The sequence below is a fragment of the Electrophorus electricus genome, chromosome 22 (genome assembly GCF_013358815.1).
Source record: "Electrophorus electricus isolate fEleEle1 chromosome 22, fEleEle1.pri, whole genome shotgun sequence".
Taxonomy (NCBI): Eukaryota; Metazoa; Chordata; class Actinopteri; order Gymnotiformes; family Gymnotidae; genus Electrophorus; species Electrophorus electricus.
Genome location: NC_049556.1, coordinates 11,467,325 through 11,485,226, shown reverse-complemented (window position 1 = coordinate 11,485,226; position 17,902 = coordinate 11,467,325). Strand labels below are relative to the sequence as shown.

At 39.2% G+C, this 17,902-nt stretch overlaps 2 protein-coding genes across 3 annotated transcripts; both read right to left on the bottom strand.

Moving 5' to 3' along the window:
• Window positions 1–1,695: 1,695 nt before the first annotated feature.
• Window positions 1,696–6,910, bottom strand: LOC118240543 (tripartite motif-containing protein 35-like). Its single transcript, XM_035521240.1, has 7 exons — window positions 6,872–6,910; window positions 6,241–6,720; window positions 5,690–5,785; window positions 5,326–5,556; window positions 3,933–3,955; window positions 3,712–3,830; window positions 1,696–2,972 (listed from the first exon to the last, which is right to left on the bottom strand). The coding sequence occupies exons 2-7, from the start codon at window positions 6,643–6,645 to the stop codon at window positions 2,422–2,424; spliced, it is 1,425 nt and encodes a 474-aa protein (XP_035377133.1). The 5' UTR covers window positions 6,646–6,720; window positions 6,872–6,910; the 3' UTR covers window positions 1,696–2,421.
• A 2,334-nt stretch (window positions 6,911–9,244) lies between these two features.
• LOC113591021 (tripartite motif-containing protein 35-like) lies at window positions 9,245–14,203 on the bottom strand. Of its 2 annotated transcripts, XM_035521646.1 has the most exons (7): window positions 14,164–14,203; window positions 13,543–14,022; window positions 12,992–13,087; window positions 12,628–12,858; window positions 11,508–11,530; window positions 11,287–11,405; window positions 9,245–10,522 (listed from the first exon to the last, which is right to left on the bottom strand). In XM_035521646.1, exons 2-7 carry the CDS (start codon window positions 13,945–13,947, stop codon window positions 9,972–9,974), a joined length of 1,425 nt encoding a protein of 474 aa, XP_035377539.1. In that variant the 5' UTR covers window positions 13,948–14,022; window positions 14,164–14,203; the 3' UTR covers window positions 9,245–9,971. The 2 variants fall into 2 exon arrangements, with proteins under 2 accessions (XP_035377539.1, XP_035377538.1); XM_035521645.1 differs by having other exon boundaries at window positions 13,543–14,168.
• Between the last annotated feature and the right edge of the window lie 3,699 nt (window positions 14,204–17,902).

The following is a 17,902-nucleotide window of genomic DNA, read 5'->3' as shown; positions in this document are numbered from 1 at the left end:
TGGGTCTCTGTTCTCCTCCACCCTCTTACACTGAACTCTGGACTGATCAAACAGATCTCTCACCACTTTAGTTAGGACAAGAAAATACTCCATAAAATAGTGTTGTTAGGCAATTAGAGAAATGAAAGAAATCTCACCCTGATTCACATTAATCCAGTACTGCACACACTCTGGTAACACAGTGAGTATTGTTGTTTGTTTAGATTATATGAGGAAATCGGTGGTCCAGTGTTCATTTTGAAGATCAAGGCTATCACACTGCTGAGGTTGATAAATAGTTACATTTGCCAGTTTAATTTCCGAATGGATATTTTTGCCTCTTCATTAATGTCTTGCTCATTATTGTATGTAGTCCTAAAAGGATTTGACCTTTGATCCTCTTTACTATAGGTTTCATATATTTTCTGTGCGTATAAGTTTGAGACATAATATAATAAGAGTGTTTGTAGCATCCATTTCCTCCCACAGCCGCTGTGTTGTTACTCTGTAATGGCTCCTTCTGTCCATTCACTTCCATTCACCAATAATGAACCTGCTGTACAGGTCACAACTAGTCCTGCTAATATTTGACCCCACTGAGAAGATTTAAGTTAAACAGAAAGGGAAAAAAAATGCAGGCCAGTGTTTCCATTCTCAATAATGTTGCCACGTAACCTGAATACAGAATTAGTTCATATTGGAGTGATGATACAAAATTCACTTTCTCAAATAGGCAGAGTATGGACAAGAAATTATTTTTTAGGTAGATGGCAAACTATACTCTTGCTCCACTAGATGGCGAAACCATGAACATCTAACTGAATCAGGAAAACTTGATGACTCAGTCAGAAGTGATGTACACTTTTAATGCAATTGTGTGGTCACCCCTACTAATTACTGAGGTAAGATTCAGCCAAATCATTGTTTACAGGTGAATAAAATCAAGCACATATTCATACTGAACTGAACTGAGTACAATCTACATAGTCAAATATTGGCTGTATAATGGGTTGTAGTGAAGATCTCAGTGACTTTAAAGGTGTCACTCTCTATTTTGCACTTGTGGAGAGCTGGCCTGCTAGACCTGCCCTGGTAAACTGTAAGTATGGAAGTGTATCAGAGCAACAACATCTCCGCCATGAAGCGCTGGTCCACTGGTCACACACAGCAGGGCTGCTGAGTGCTGAAGTGTGAGCTGTGTAAAAATCATCTTCTTCTGTGGGATCTCTCACTTCAGAGTTCCAGACTGACTTTGGAAGCAACATCACCACAAGACCTGTGTGTCAGGAGCTTCATGGTTTCCATCCACGGTCAAACAGCTGCACATAAGCCTAAGATCACCATGCACAGTGCCAAGTGTCGTCTGAATTGTAAACCACACCTCCACGGGAAGGCATATACACCTGAGCCCTGACCCTTTTACCTCTACATTAACAGAGTCCTTACATGGGTTCTAAAACAGTGACACGCTACTACACAAACCAGAAAACTTTAAATCACTCCAGAGGGCAGGTACTGTTTGGGTGTGTGTCTGTAGGTTAACAGTAGTTTTAAAAAGTATCACCCTCTGATCACACCGTGCTGCAAGTTCTTCTGCCCAAACAACTTTTTTCCTCTTTTTCAGGTTTACATCATATAATAGCATCAGATGATCTTGTAAGGCATCATAGTGCACAGGAGACTAAGGGATCATGTTGCTTTTATTTGTAATGTATGTAAAAATAAGAACATTATAACATAATGTTCATTATAAAAACAACACAGTTGGATACCTATATCAAGAAGATGAAATTATGAATGTAGATATATTGAAAATATTTGTTTGACAAAACAAAGTCAAAGTCATAACTCAGAATGTCAAATTCCTAAATGTTTGTCCAGAATAAAGAGACATATATTAAAAGAGGGGAAAAATCTACTAAAGAAACAGGAAATCCTAAAAAAAAAGGAAAAAAACCCCCCAAACAAGCCCACACTTCTTCCTGAGTTACAACTTTAAGATGATTAATGAGACGGTAACTGTCATAAATAATCCACATTTCCACACACAGGTGTTATTCTCAAGTCTACTGTTTAAGACTGAGTTAAAATGAGAGTCTCAGTCCTACTGGCCTTAAAGCACAGCCTCACCTCTGTGGATGAAGGTCAAAGAAAAACAAAACATCTGAACACTAACGCTGACCACATAAACCCTTGTGTAAACATACAGGTGGTAGCAGTGCTCCATTCAGCTCCACAGTGTTCAGTGTTTTGGTCTGTAATGGGTCCAGTCTCACTCTGGGTTTACAGGGAACACACTACAATGTAGAGTGCAGGGAACTGGAGGACCAAGACTGGGAAACACTGGTAAACCATTCAATACTGCGGAGACTCAACATTCACTTACAGAGTTCTTACAGGTTATACAACATCTTACGCATGCAGTGGACGCTGACAACATGTTCAGCAAACCACAGACTGGTTTTCTATCATTACTGATATCTTTGCTGGCAATAGCCTCACAGGAGAACTGTAACTATAGATAATTGGGAAAACTGTGTCAGTAAAAGTGTGTGTTATAGTGTGCAGGTGTGAACTGGTTATAAGATCAGTGAAAGTCACTTTCCCCCTGTCCCAGTCCAGCTGCACTCTGACCCTCTGCAGTTTCTCTGTAGGTGTGAGGACATGATCCGCCTGTCCTGGGCAGCTTATCCAGTATTCATTACTGCTTTTACTGTAGTGTAGACTCCACACTGAATCCCAGACAGATGATCCCTTTCTTGATTCAGACTCTCTAATTACACCCAGTGCCCAGTACTCACTGCCTCCAACATCAACATCCCAGCAGTGTGTCCCTGAGTTAAAGCCCTCAGAGCCCAGGACACACGGATACACCTCAAATCTCTCTGGATTGTCAGGAAGCAGTGATGTCTGTGGTCTACATTCTGCAGTAGTGAGATCATCAGACAGGTGGAGGTGTGGATGTGCAGTGTTGGGGTCCAGAGTAACAGGAGCTGAGGAGAGAGAACAAAATGAATCATCACATGTTCTTCATGTGTTTGTGTAATGAGGTCACATCTACAGACTGCAGACCCTTTACTTTGAGTGAGATGACTTTAGATCTGTAGACCTTTACAGATATTAAACCTCCTCATGTACTGCATGTCTGTGTTCATCATGCTTAAGTCTAACATGGTATGAAACTAATGTGCTTGTATGTGGAATTATAGGTGTTAAGAGTCTATTGGCATGTTTTGGAATCTTCTAGAAACTATAATGATCCAGTAGTAGCAGCTCTGCTGGGTGATGGTGTCTTTCACAGAGACTGGAACAACAGACTGTTTAAACTGGACGCTGCCATTCTGACCACATGAAGTAATATGTTGGATTGAATTATGTAAAAATCCTATTTGTTTTATACTGGCTTTTAACAATGGGATCTCTCACACTATACAGTGTTTTCCAAACCCAGAATACAAATGATTTATTCATAATGACAGTTAAAATCATCTGGAATGCAGAACCAGACAAGGTCCAGTAAATCAACCCCATGAAAATCAAAACTCACTGTACTGGAGAATAACTAGTGAAATTGCTCCCTTCTTGGCAAAAATGTTTATCAATAGTTTGTGTTACAGGCCTTTTATGTTGCAATCTTTTATTTCCCAAACCCAGAATACTCCAAATAAAGTCCTAATCCTGAAGAGTACAGAACCAGCCCAATAAATCTACTCCATGAAAACCAAAACTCACTGTACTGGAGAATCTTCTGCATGTTCTCCCAGACTCTGAATTTCAGGCTGGAAAGATGTTTTGCAACATTGATCAGAAGTGCTGACACCTTCTCAGGTTCCTTTGGGGTGTGCTGAACTCTGAAAATGTAAAAAAGTAATATAAAGTGTTAAATTACTGTATATAGTTCACAAAATATGTGAAAATGTAATGATCAAAACAGACATAAGAGAATGACTCACTCTTTCATTGTAAACTTCATGTTCTGAAATGGAAACAAAGGGAAAACTGTAAACAGCAGCGTTCTGTCTTTGGTTTGTGGAAAAGTGGCGCCCCCTGCTGAGGACTTTTAGTTTGGAAGCTTTGTCTTTCCTTTGCAAAAGCAGAAAGTAATTTAGTTCAATGCTCCAACTCCCGCACTGTTATACATAAAGGTAATTCTCCTGCAGTCCTGTTGTTTATGCCATCGAAAGCATCGTGTGTAAGTGGTTGAGGATATTGTACAAATCCTAGATTAATTTTTATGAGTTTTCAACATTTATTTGCCTTAATGATTTAATTGTATTTTGTGCTTCCATGTTTCCCATTGTTAGCTCTCTTGTGTATCTACCTATGCTAAATTATATAAGGAGTAAAACCTCTTATATGCAGGATTTACAGTTTGTAATTTGCAGTTCGCACAGCCTTGAAATGTTTATCTTTACAACATAATATTAAGTTGGTAGCAGAAGGGTTTTATAAGCAGTGGCCCATTGTACTCAATAGTTAGCGTTTACTGATTCATATGGTCAAACATGCTTTAAGTCTATTAGCGTACTTATACTGTGTTTTTATTCATTTGGTGCATGAATGCCTGGGTCAGTAAAGCGCCAGGGGCTTGGAGGGGCTACGTCCTGACTCTCATGAGTTTGTTTGAAGGGAGTTTGGCTTGCTGTTGATTTGTGTACACTTATACACACAAGGAGAACAGTACAGGTAGTGAAAACCATTTTAAGTGCATCACTGAGCATTCATGGTTTGAGTTTACAAAATCACCTTTCAATCATTTTGTTGATATGATGGTCAGATATTTGTCTTTCTTATAGAGAAATCAAGGTCAGTAAAGACTTTCCCACAGAACAACTAATTTCAGGGAATAAATTCAATTCTTGATTACAGCTTTTCTCTGTTTTTCCATACATGTTTTTTTTTTTTGCATGTGTCCATGTATTTAAGTTAGGGAAAGACCAAGAGAGAGAGAGAGAGAGAGAGAGAGAGATGGAGAGAGAGACAGAGAGAGAGAGAGATGGAGAGAGAGAGAGAAATGGAGAGAGAGAGATGGAGAGAGAGAGAGAGAGAGAAATGGAGAGAGAGAGAAATGGAGAGAGAGAGAAATGGAGAGAGAGAGAGAGAGAGAGAGATAGAAAGAGAGAGAGAGAGAGAGATGGAGAGAGAGAGAGAAATGGAGAGAGAGAGAGAGAGATGGAGAGAGAGAGATGGAGAGAGAGAAATGGAGAGAGAGATGGAGAGAGAGAGATGGAGAGAGAGAGAGAGAGAGATGGAGAGAGAGATGGAGAAATGGAGAGATGGAGAGAGAGAGATGGAGAGATGGAGAGAGAGAGAGAGATGGAGAGATGGAGAGAGGGTGATTCTTACTGGTAAGAACAGAATGTCCTCAGCTTCCATCTCCTTCTGTAGGTTTCTGATTTGATCTGATAGAGATTCTATTTCTCCATTCATCTCCTCAATCTTCCTCCTCATCATGTGACTCTTCTGCTCCTCTTCCTCCTTCAGTGCAGCTATTCTTGCTGATTCTTCATCTCTTAGAAACTGGTGAAGCTTCTCAAACTCCTCCTTTATCTGCCTCTCTGTGTGCTGGGCCTGACACTGGAATGGGAGATGATGCAGAAATATATACAGTGTACAAATGTGTATGAATCTTTTTCTCCACAGGATGAGTGTACACTCACAAAAGTCACAATGTTAGCAACATGTTTCATAATTTAGAATGATGTTTCACCTTAATGTGGGCTGCTGTTTCATCACAGGTTTGTTTGACTTCCTCTAAGGCTTTCAGATTCTGCTGTAGACGCTCCAAAGAGGTCTTGAGTTTATTCTACAATTAAAAATAGCTTAGCTGAGAGCAGCAGGAGCCTTTTCCAGCAGGTGGAAACTGTAAATGTATAAATGTGCTGGAGTCCCAGAGAGTGAAACTGCAGAGAACAGAGTGGCAGGTTTCCTCTTTCACCAAATGTACAGTGTTCGCCTCCCTTATCTCTAATGAAGAGTTACACTTGTGTTGGAGAATATGATTCTCATAGAATTTATTACAACAAAGAGACATTAGAGTTTCATGGGGTTTAACAACCCCTGTTTAAGTAATTCTATGAGTTTATGAGTAATTCTATGGGCCTGAATCCACACCCACTGATAGTGACAGACCATCTCTTAACACACTGACAGCTTCTCTGGAAAACATAAAACAATATATTAATTTACCCATTTCAGAAGCATTTTAAATTAAGTTTGTGGAACATTTTGGAAGGCAAAATAACAGAATAAGTTTCATACCTTAAAGTCACATACAGCTTCATCTATTGGACAGCAGTTGTGATTTTTATGTGCCTTTGAAAGATTACACACCACACACACAGGCTGTTGGTCCTCCAGACAGAAGAGTTTGAGTTTCTCGTTGTGCAGGCTGCAGAGCACCTCAAACTCTGCTGAAGCTCTCTGACTCCTGCTCTCTAGAAAAGCCTCACACAGGTTCTTTAGTGCACGATTACAGGGAGGGTCAGATTTAGAGGATCTTCTCCTACAAACTGGACATTCTTGAGATCCCTTGGTTTCCCAGAACTGCTGCAGACAGGTCCTACACACACTATGGCTACACGACAGTAGAACAGGATCCCTGAAGATGTCACAGCACACAGGACATGAAAACTCTTCTTCTGACAGCAGGTTTGCAGCAGCCATTTCCTCCAAGAGCTGCTGTGGTGTTTCTCTGTAATGGCTGCTTTAGTCCAAACTTCACTTTCACTTTTAGATCTTCTTTAACAAATACAGTAACACAAGTGAGAATCACTCACTGTATTCCTTTATCCAGCTGAGGGAGTTTAGACTGCTTTCAGTAATAAAGCAGGTAGAAGTAAATTCCAGAGTTAAGAGTTTCTCATAGAGCTTCTCATAATATTTCACTGACCTGAACGCAGAATTAATAAAGATCAGCGTAGTAACCGCTTTTGCTTCCTCAAACTAGCAGGCGTGTACAGGGAGGATGGGCTTTTGTAAAGGAGTCGATGAGTTGAAAAACTTTGATTTCTCCACCACATGGCGCCAGATCACTAACAACTAACTGAATCAGCCAAACTTCATCTAACTCAGCCTTGGTTTTTATATTTATTAACAATCTGAGGTGCTTTCATATATTTTCAATTTAAATATTTTGTTTATTAATTATGAGGTCAAGATTTTGATTTTAGTTCTTTAATGTGGTATTTTATGTAAAAAAAACTTTTTTTAATTCTACAGAAGTACATTAATATACCACACAGGTTCGTTTGGATTAGACCACACATTTTGCTTAGAAACAAAACATTTCAAAGTAGAATTATATTTTGCAAAAAATAAGATAACATGAACAAATAAATTAAAAAGTGGTTAAGGCAGATGTGAAGACTCTCTGAGCGTCTCTTCCGTTCAGGATTAATGGTCTAAAGTGACTGTATGTGTTCTTGATGGGATGTGTAAGCTGAGGCATATGTGAAGGAATCCACAACATGTTGGTTTTTCATACCATAATCAGATCCAGTTAACCAGTGTAACAGTGCTGTGAAGGGAACCAGTGGAACAGTGTTAAACTGAGTCTCCTCCTTATGCTGGGTCTCTGTTCTCCTCCACCCTCTTACACTGAACTCTGGACTGATCAAACAGATCTCTCACCACTTTAGTTAGGACAAGAAAATACTCCATAAAATAGTGTTGTTAGGCAATTAGAGAAATGAAAGAAATCTCACCCTGATTCACATTAATCCAGTGCTGCACACACTCTGGTAACACAGTGAGTATTGTTGTTTGTTTAGATTATATGAGGAAATCGGTGGTCCAGTGTTCATTTTGAAGATCAAGGCTATCACACTGCTGAGGTTGATAAATAGTTACATTTGCCAGTTTAATTTCCGAATGGATATTTTTGCCTCTTCATTAATGTCTTGCTCATTATTGTATGTAGTCCTAAAAGGATTTGACCTTTGATCCTCTTTACTATAGGTTTCATATATTTTCTGTGCGTATAAGTTTGAGACATAATATAATAAGAGTGTTTGTAGCATCCATTTCCTCCCACAGCCGCTGTGTTGTTACTCTGTAATGGCTCCTTCTGTCCATTCACTTCCAATCACCAATAATGAACCTGCTGTACAGGTCACAACTAGTCCTGCTAATATTTTACCCCACTGAGAAGATTTAAGTTAAACAGAAAGGAAAAAAAAATGCAGGCCAGTGTTTCCATTCTCAATAATGTTGCCACGTAACCTGAATACAGAATTAGTTCATATTGGAGTGATGATACAAAATTCACTTTCTCAAATAGGCAGAGTATGGACAAGAAATGATTTTTTAGGTAGATGGCAAAACTATACTCTTGCTCCACTAGATGGCGAAACCATGAACATCTAACTGAATCAGGAAAACTTGATGACTCAGTCAGAAGTGATGTACACTTTTAATGCAATTGTGTGGTCACCCCTACTAATTACTGAGGTAAGATTCAGCCAAATCATTGTTTACAGGTGAATAAAATCAAGCACATATTCATACTGAACTGAACTGAGTACAATCTACATAGTCAAATATTGGCTGTATAATGGGTTGTAGTGAAGATCTCAGTGACTTTAAAGGTGTCACTCTCTATTTTGCACTTGTGGAGAGCTGGCCTGCTAGACCTGCCCTGGTAAACTGTAAGTATGGAAGTGTATCAGAGCAACAACATCTCCGCCATGAAGCGCTGGTCCACTGGTCACACACAGCAGGGCTGCTGAGTGCTGAAGTGTGAGCTGTGTAAAAATCATCTTCTTCTGTGGGATCTCTCACTTCAGAGTTCCAGACTGACTTTGGAAGCAACATCACCACAAGACCTGTGTGTCAGGAGCTTCATGGTTTCCATCCACGGTCAAACAGCTGCACATAAGCCTAAGATCACCATGCACAGTGCCAAGTGTCGTCTGAATTGTAAACCACACCTCCACGGGAAGGCATATACACCTGAGCCCTGACCCTTTTACCTCTACATTAACAGAGTCCTTACATGGGTTCTAAAACAGTGACACGCTACTACACAAACCAGAAAACTTTAAATCACTCCAGAGGGCAGGTACTGTTTGGGTGTGTGTCTGTAGGTTAACAGTAGTTTTAAAAAGTATCACCCTCTGATCACACCTTGCTGCAAGTTCTTCTGCCCAAACAACTTTTTTCCTCTTTTTCAGGTTTACATCATATAATAGCATCAGATGATCTTGTAAGGCATCATAGTGCACAGGAGACTAAGGGATCATGTTGCTTTTATTTGTAATGTATGTAAAAATAAGAACATTATAACATAATGTTCATTATAAAAACAACACAGTTGGATACCTATATCAAGAAGATGAAATTATGAATGTAGATATATTGAAAATATTTGTTTGACAAAACAAAGTCAAAGTCATAACTCAGAATGTCAAATTCCTAAATGTTTGTCCAGAATAAAGAGACATATATTAAAAGAGGGGAAAAATCTACTAAAGAAACAGGAAATCCTAAAAAAAAAGGAAAAAAAACCCCCCAAACAAGCCCACACTTCTTCCTGAGTTACAACTTTAAGATGATTAATGAGACGGTAACTGTCATAAATAATCCACATTTCCACACACAGGTGTTATTCTCAAGTCTACTGTTTAAGACTGAGTTAAAATGAGAGTCTCAGTCCTACTGGCCTTAAAGCACAGCCTCACCTCTGTGGATGAAGGTCAAAGAAAAACAAAACATCTGAACACTAACGCTGACCACATAAACCCTTGTGTAAACATACAGGTAGTAGCAGTGCTCCATTCAGCTCCACAGTGTTCAATGTTTTGGTCTGTAATGGGTCCAGTCTCACTCTGGGTTTACAGGGAACACACTACAATGTGGAGTGCAGGGAACTGGAGGACCAAGACTGGGAAACACTGGTAAACCATTCAATACTGCGGAGACTCAACATTCACTTACAGAGTTCTTACAGGTTATACAACATCTTACGCATGCAGTGGACGCTGACAACATGTTCAGCAAACCACAGACTGGTTTTCTATCATTACTGATATCTTTGCTGGCAATAGCCTCACAGGAGAACTGTAACTATAGATAATTGGGAAAACTGTGTCAGTAAAAGTGTGTGTTATAGTGTGCAGGTGTGAACTGGTTATAAGATCAGTGAAAGTCACTTTCCCCCTGTTCCAGTCCAGCTGCACTCTGACCCTCTGCAGTTTCTCTGTAGGTGTGAGGACATGATCCGCCTGTCCTGGGCAGCTTATCCAGTATTCATCACTGCTTTTACTGTAGCATAGACTCCACACTGAACTCCAGACAGATGATCCCTTTCTTGATTCAGACTCTCTAATTACACCCAGTGCCCAGTACTCACTGCCTCCAACATCAACATCCCAGCAGTGTGTCCCTGAGTTAAAGCCCTCAGAGCCCAGGACACACGGATACACCTCAAATCTCTCTGGATGATCAGGAAGCAGTGATGTCTGTGGTCTATGTTCTACAGTAGTGAGATCATCAGACAGGTGGAGGTGTGGATGTGCAGTGTTGGGGTCCAGAGTAACAGGAGCTGAGGAGAGAGAACAAAATGAATCATCACATGTTCTTCATGTGTTTGTGTAATGAGGTCACATCTACAGACTGCAGACCCTTTACTTTGAGTGAGATGACTTTAGATCTGTAGACCTTTACAGATATTAAACCTCCTCGTGTACTGCATGTCTGTGTTCATCATGCTTAAGTCTAACATGGTATGAAACTAATGTGCTTGTATGTGGAATTATAGGTGTTAAGAGTCTATTGGCATGTTGTAGAATCTTCTAGAAACTATAATGGTCCAGTAGTAGCAGCTCTGCTGGGTGAAGGTGTCCTTCACAGAGACTGGAACAACAAACTGATTAGACTGGAACAACAGACTGTTTAATAAATTGGAAGCTGCCATTCTGACCACATGAAGTAATATGTAGGATTGAATTATGTAAAAATCCTATTTGTTTTATACTGGCTTTTAACAATGGGATCTCTCACACTATACAGTGTTTTCCAAACCCAGAATACAAATGATTTATTCATAATGACAGTTAAAATCATCTGGAATGCAGAACCAGACAAGGTCCAGTAAATCAACCCCATGAAAATCAAAACTCACTGTACTGGAGAATAACTAGTGAAATTGCTCCCTTCTTGGCAAAAATGTTTATCAATAGTTTGTGTTACAGGCCTTTTATGTTGCAATCTTTTATTTCCCAAACCCAGAATACTCCAAATAAAGTCCTAATCCTGAAGAGTACAGAACCAGCCCAATAAATCTACTCCATGAAAACCAAAACTCACTGTACTGGAGAATCTTCTGCATGTTCTCCCAGACTCTGAATTTCAGGCTGGAAAGATGTTTTGCAACATTGATCAGAAGTGCTGACACCTTCTCAGGTTCCTTTGGGGTGTGCTGAACTCTGAAAATGTAAAAAAGTAATATAAAGTGTTAAATTACTGTATATAGTTCACAAAATATGTGAAAATGTAATGATCAAAACAGACATAAGAGAATGACTCACTCTTTCATTGTAAACTTCATGTTCTGAAATGGAAACAAAGGGAAAACTGTAAACAGCAGCGTTCTGTCTTTGGTTTGTGGAAAAGTGGCGCCCCCTGCTGAGGACTTTTAGTTTGGAAGCTTTGTCTTTCCTTTGCAAAAGCAGAAAGTAATTTAGTTCAATGCTCCAACTCCCGCACTGTTATACATAAAGGTAATTCTCCTGCAGTCCTGTTGTTTATGCCATCGAAAGCATCGTGTGTAAGTGGTTGAGGATATTGTACAAATCCTAGATTAATTTTTATGAGTTTTCAACATTTATTTGCCTTAATGATTTAATTGTATTTTGTGCTTCCATGTTTCCCATTGTTAGCTCTCTTGTGTATCTACCTATGCTAAATTATATAAGGAGTAAAACCTTCTATATGCAGGATTTACAGTTTGTAATTTGCAGTTTGCACAGCCTTGAAATGTTTATCTTTACAACATAATATTAAGTTGGTAGCAGAAGGGTTTTATAAGCAGTGGCCCATTGTACTCGATAGTTAGCGTTTACTGATTCATATTGTCAAACATGCTTTAAGTCTATTAGCGTACTTATACTGTGTTTTTATTCATTTGGTGCATGAATGCCTGGGTCAGTAAAGCGCCAGGGGCTTGGAGGGGCTACGTCCTGACTCTCATGAGTTTGTTTGAAGGGAGTTTGGCTTGCTGTTGATTTGTGTACACTTATACACACAAGGAGAACAGTACAGGTAGTGAAAACCATTTTAAGTGCATCACTGAGCATTCATGGTTTGAGTTTACAAAATCACCTTTCAATCATTTTGTTGATATGATGGTCACATATTTGTCTTTCTTATAGAGAAATCAAAGTCAATAAAGACTTTCCCACAGAACAACTAATTTCAGGGAATAAATTAAATTCTTGATTACAGCTTTTCGCTGTTTTTCATACATGTTTTTTTTTTTGTTGCATGTGTCCATGTATTAAAGTTAGAGAAAGACCAAGAGAGAGAGAGATGGAGAGAGAGATGGAGAGAGAGAGAGAGAGAGAGATGGAGAGACAGAGAGAGAGAGAGACGGAGAGAGAGAGAGATGGAGAGAGAGAGATGGAGAGATGGAGAGAGGGTGATTCTTACTTGTAAGAACAGAATGTCCTCAGCTTCTATCTCCTTCTGTAGGTTTCTGATTTTATCTGATAGAGATTCTATTTCTCCATTCATCTCCTCAATCTTCCTCCTCATCATGTGACTCTTCTGCTCCTCTTCCTCCTTCAGTGCAGCTATTCTTGCTGATTCTTCATCTCTTAGAAACTGGTGAAGCTTCTCAAACTCCTCCTTTATCTGCCTCTCTGTGTGCTGGGCCTGACACTGGAATGGGAGATGATGCAGAAATATATACAGTGTACAAATGAGCATGAATCCTTTTCTCCACAGGATAAGTGGATACTCACAAAAGTCACGATGTTAGCAACATGTTTCATAATTCAGAATGATGTTTCACCTTAATGTGAGCTGCTGTTTTATCACAGGTTTGTTTGACTTCCTCTAAGGCTTTCAGATTCTGCTGTAGACGCTCCAAAGAGATCTTGAGTTTATTCTACAATTAAAAATAGTTTAGCTGAGAGCAGCAGGAGCCTTTTCCAGCAGGTGGAAACTGTAAATGTATAAATGTGCTGGAGTCCCAGAGAGTGAAACTGCAGAGAACAGAGTGGCAGGTTTCCTCTTTCACCAAATATACAGTGGACTCCTCCCTTATCTCTAATGAAGAGTTACACTTGTGTTGGAGAATATGATTCTCATAGAATTTATTACAACATAGAGACATTAGAGTTTCATGGGGTTTAACAACCCCTGTTTAAGTAATTCTATGAGTTTATGAGTAATTCTATGGGCCTGAATCCACACCCACTGATAGTGACAGACCATCTCTTAACACACTGACAGCTTCTCTGGAAAACATAAAACAATATATTAATTTACCCATCTCAGAAGCATATTAAATTAAGTTTGTGGAACATTTTGGAAGGCAAAATAACAGAATAAGTTTCATACCTTAAAGTCACATACAGCTTCATCTATTGGACAGCAGTTGTGATTTTTATGTGCCTTTGAAAGATGACACACCACACACACAGGCTGTTGGTCCTCCAGACAGAAGAGTTTGAGTTTCTCCTTGTGCAGACTGCAGAGCACCTCAGACCATGATGAAGCTCTCTGACTCCTGCTCTCTAGAAAAGTCTCACACAGGTTCTTTAGTGCACGATTACAGGGAGGGTCAGATTTAGAGGATCTTCTCCTACAAACTGGACATTCTTGAGATCCCTTGGTTTCCCAGAACTGCTGCAGACAGGTCCTACACACACTATGGCTACACGACAGTAGAACAGGATCCCCGAAGATGTCACAGCACACAGGACATGAAAACGCTTCTTCTGACAGCAGGTTTGCAGCAGCCATTTCCTCCAAGAGCTGCTGTGCTGTTTCTCTGTAGTGGCTCCTTTATTTCAAACTTCACTTTCACGTTTAGATCTACTGTAATAAACACAGTAACACAGGTGAGAATCACTCACTGTATTCCTTTATCCAGCTGAGGGAGTTTAGACTGCTTTCACTATTAAAGCAGATAGAAGTAAATACCAGAGTTAAGAGCTTGTCATAATATTGCTGACTGACCTGAACGCAGAATTAATAAAGACCAGTGTGGCATTCCAAGATTTACTTCCTCAAACAAGTAGGTGTGTACACGGAGGAGTGGCTTTGATGAGTTGAAAAACTTTAGTTTCTCCACCAGATGGCGGCAGCTCACTAACAACTAACTGAATCAGACAAACTTCAGCTAACTCGGCCTTGTTTTTTTTTAAAAATATTTATTAACAATCAGGGGTGCATTGATATATTTTCAAATTAAATATTTTGTTTATTAATTATGAGGTCAAGATTTTGATTTTAGCTTTTTAATGTGATATATTGCGTAAAAAATGTATTCCTTCTACAAAAGTCCATTAATATATCACACAGGTTTTTTTTTTCTCAGATCACAAATTTTACTTAGAAAACATTTCAAAGTAGAATTATCTTTAGCCAACAATAAGATAACTAAAATAAAGGAATAAAGTGAGTAAGGCAGATGTGAAGACTGTCATTGTAGGATACATTTGTTATAGTGATTAAAACTGTTTGGCTGCAATAGTGGCTTTGGTTGTGAGAAACTGAAAAATTGTAAGTAGCTTTAATTTTCTTTCTCTCCCTGTGTCTCTTCCTTTCAGGATTAATGGTCTAAAGTGGTCTAAAGGATTAATGGTATGTGTTCTTAATGGGATGTGTAAGCTGAGGCATATGTAAAGGAAACCACAATTGGTTTAAAATGTTATTTCATACCACGATCAGATCCAGTTAACCAGTGTACAGTGTTGAGTGTTAAACTGAGTCTCCTCCTTATGCTGGGTCTCTGTTCTCTTCCACCCTCTTACACTGAACTCTGACCTGATCAAACAGATCTCTCACCACTTTAGTTAGGACAAGAAAAAACTCCATAAAATAGTGTTGTTAGGCAATAAAAGAAATGAAAGAAATCTCATCCTGTTTCACATTATCCAGTGCTGCACACACTCTGGTATCACAATGAGTATTGTTTGTTTAAATTTTTTTATGAGGATATCCATCCACCAGTACTCACTTTAAAGTTGAAGACAAGTTCAAGTTGAGGGTAAGGTTCAGCCAAACCATTGTTTACAGGTGTATAAAATCAAGCACATAGTCATACTGAACTGATCTGAGTACAGTCTCCATAGTCAAACATTGGCTGTATAATGGGATGCAGTGAAGATCTCAGTAACTTTAATGGTGTCACTCTCTGGTCTCCACTTCTGGAGATCTGGCCTGCTAGACCTGCCCTGGTAAACTGTAAATACTATTAGAGTAAAATGGAAGTGTACATTGTGCGTTATATTGTATTATAAATAATAAAAACTACTACTTCTAATAATTGTTAAACGACCCGAGTGCCGCAGGGCAAGGAGCAGAATGCAGACTCTCTCGACGGAGACAGACATTTATTAGACACAACACGATGCGACAAACACAGCGTGGTGAACATAAGCAACGTCAAACAGAGTCGCACACAGGAACACGAACAAAATCAGAGCGTGCATCACAAACAGCACCAGAACTAAAGACACACATACAAACATAACGACAATGAACCGTAATGTGTCACCGCAGGCGTGCGCTAACAACAGGGGCGTGGTTACAAATGAGACCACCTGGCGGGCCATACCACGTGAACAGTGGGAAGGGGAGTGTTCCGTGACATATAATAATAATAATAATAATAATAATAATAATAATTTTTATTTATTTACCGCCTTTCACAGACTCATGGTCGCTTTACAATAGCAATTAAGATGGAGAACAACAAAAAAAATTTCACTCACACATTTAAAAAATTAATTAACAACTGTTAATAGAAAAAAGTTATGAAAAATGTTGAGAAAATTGGTTTTAATTGTGGTTTGAAAGAGGAAAGTGAAGAGCAGAGATGGAGAGATTGAGGTAGAGTTCCATAATTTATGAGCCATGACACTTGGATCTGCCTCCTACAGAGACCAAATTAAACTTGGGGATGGAGAAGAGACCTGCCTCAGAAGACCAAAGTGTACGGGTGGGGCAGTATGAGTGTAGGAGGTTCAAGACTGTGCAGAGCTTTGTATGTAAGCAGGAGTTTATACTGAATGCATTCAGGGACGGGGAGCCAGTGTAACGGATAAAGAATAGGGGTGATGTGGGCTGATTTTTTAACATGTAGGAGAATTGTCATGGCTGAATTTTGAACATATTGAAGAGGGTGGATGGTTTTGTTTGGGATGCCAATGGAGAGAGAGTTGCAGAAATCAGGAGAGGAGGTGATGAATGTGTGAACCAGAGATATTATGGAGGTGAAAGAATGCATTTTGAACCAGTGACTTGATGTGGGGTTCAAAAGAGAGAAAGAAGCCAAAAAAATACACCAAGGTTCCTAACTGCAGAATAAGATTTGACCAAGACCAGACTGAATTTAAAATCAGAGAATTTTGAGATTTTGGTTTTAGAACCAATAAGTAAAACCCTTTCTGCCCCTCTGCGCCTCTGAGGAGAATGTTTATGACCTCACACACAGTGTAGCAGCTGGTCCACTGTTGCATATGTAGTCATGTGTGTTTATGACCTCACACACAGTATATATAGCTGGTCCACTGTTGCATATGTAGTCATGTGTGTTTATGACCTCACACACAGTATAGCAGCTGGTCCACTGTTGCATATGTAGTCATGTGTGTTTATGACCTCACACACAGTATATATAGCTGGTCCACTGTTGCATATGTAGTCATGTGTGTTTATGACCTCACACACAGTATAGCAGCTGGTCCAGTGTTACATATGTGTTCATGACCTCACACACAGTATAGCAGCTGGTCCAGTTACATACGAGGTCATGTGTGCTTTCTTTGTAACCAAATGAAAAGCTTGTTTGCATGCTTTCAAGAGGAAAAGAAGACCTTGATCAGATGTTAATCAGACATTGATCAGACCTTGTCCCAGGCTGGAACACCTTTAAAAATGAGTGAGCAAACTAACCATCACACCACCCTTCTCTTGTTAGTTAAAACAGGAAAACAAATCCCCCATGTTGAGCTGTACTATCCTATTTATTAACTCACAATAAGTCATAACCCAGAAGGTCAATTTATTCATGTTAAATTTAAGTCATATAACAGCACCAGCTGATCTGTAAGGTCTCATATGCACAAGAGATTGAGGTAACATGTTGCTTTTATCTGTAATGTATGTGAAAATAAGAACATCATATCAAAACATTATAAAAGCAACACTGTTGGATACCAATATCAATATGATGCAATTTAAGAGTGTAGGTGAAAACTAATTTTTTGACAAAACAAAAAGTCAGAACTCAGAATGTGTCAATTTCCTAAAGGTTTGTACAAAATAATCAGACATATATAGAAAGGAAAATCAAATAAAGAATCAGCAAGTCTTAAACAAAAGAAAACCAAACCAAAACAGCCCCACACCTCTCACTGAGTTACAACTCTAAGATGATAAATGAGATGACAACTGTCATAAACAATCCACATTTACAAGCACAGGTGTTGTTCTACTGTTTAAGACCTGAGTTAAAATGAGATTCTCAGTCCTACTGGCCTTAATGGACAGCCTCACCTCTGTGGATGAAGGTCAAAGAAAAACAAAACATCTGAACACTAACGCTGACCACATAAACCCTTGTGTAAACATACACACAAACAGGCAAGGAGGTGTGACCACTTTTATAAAGGAGTCAATAAGATGAAAAACTGGATTTCATGAACTGACACAGTAACACCAGTAAATGAAATCAACAACTGAATGTCAA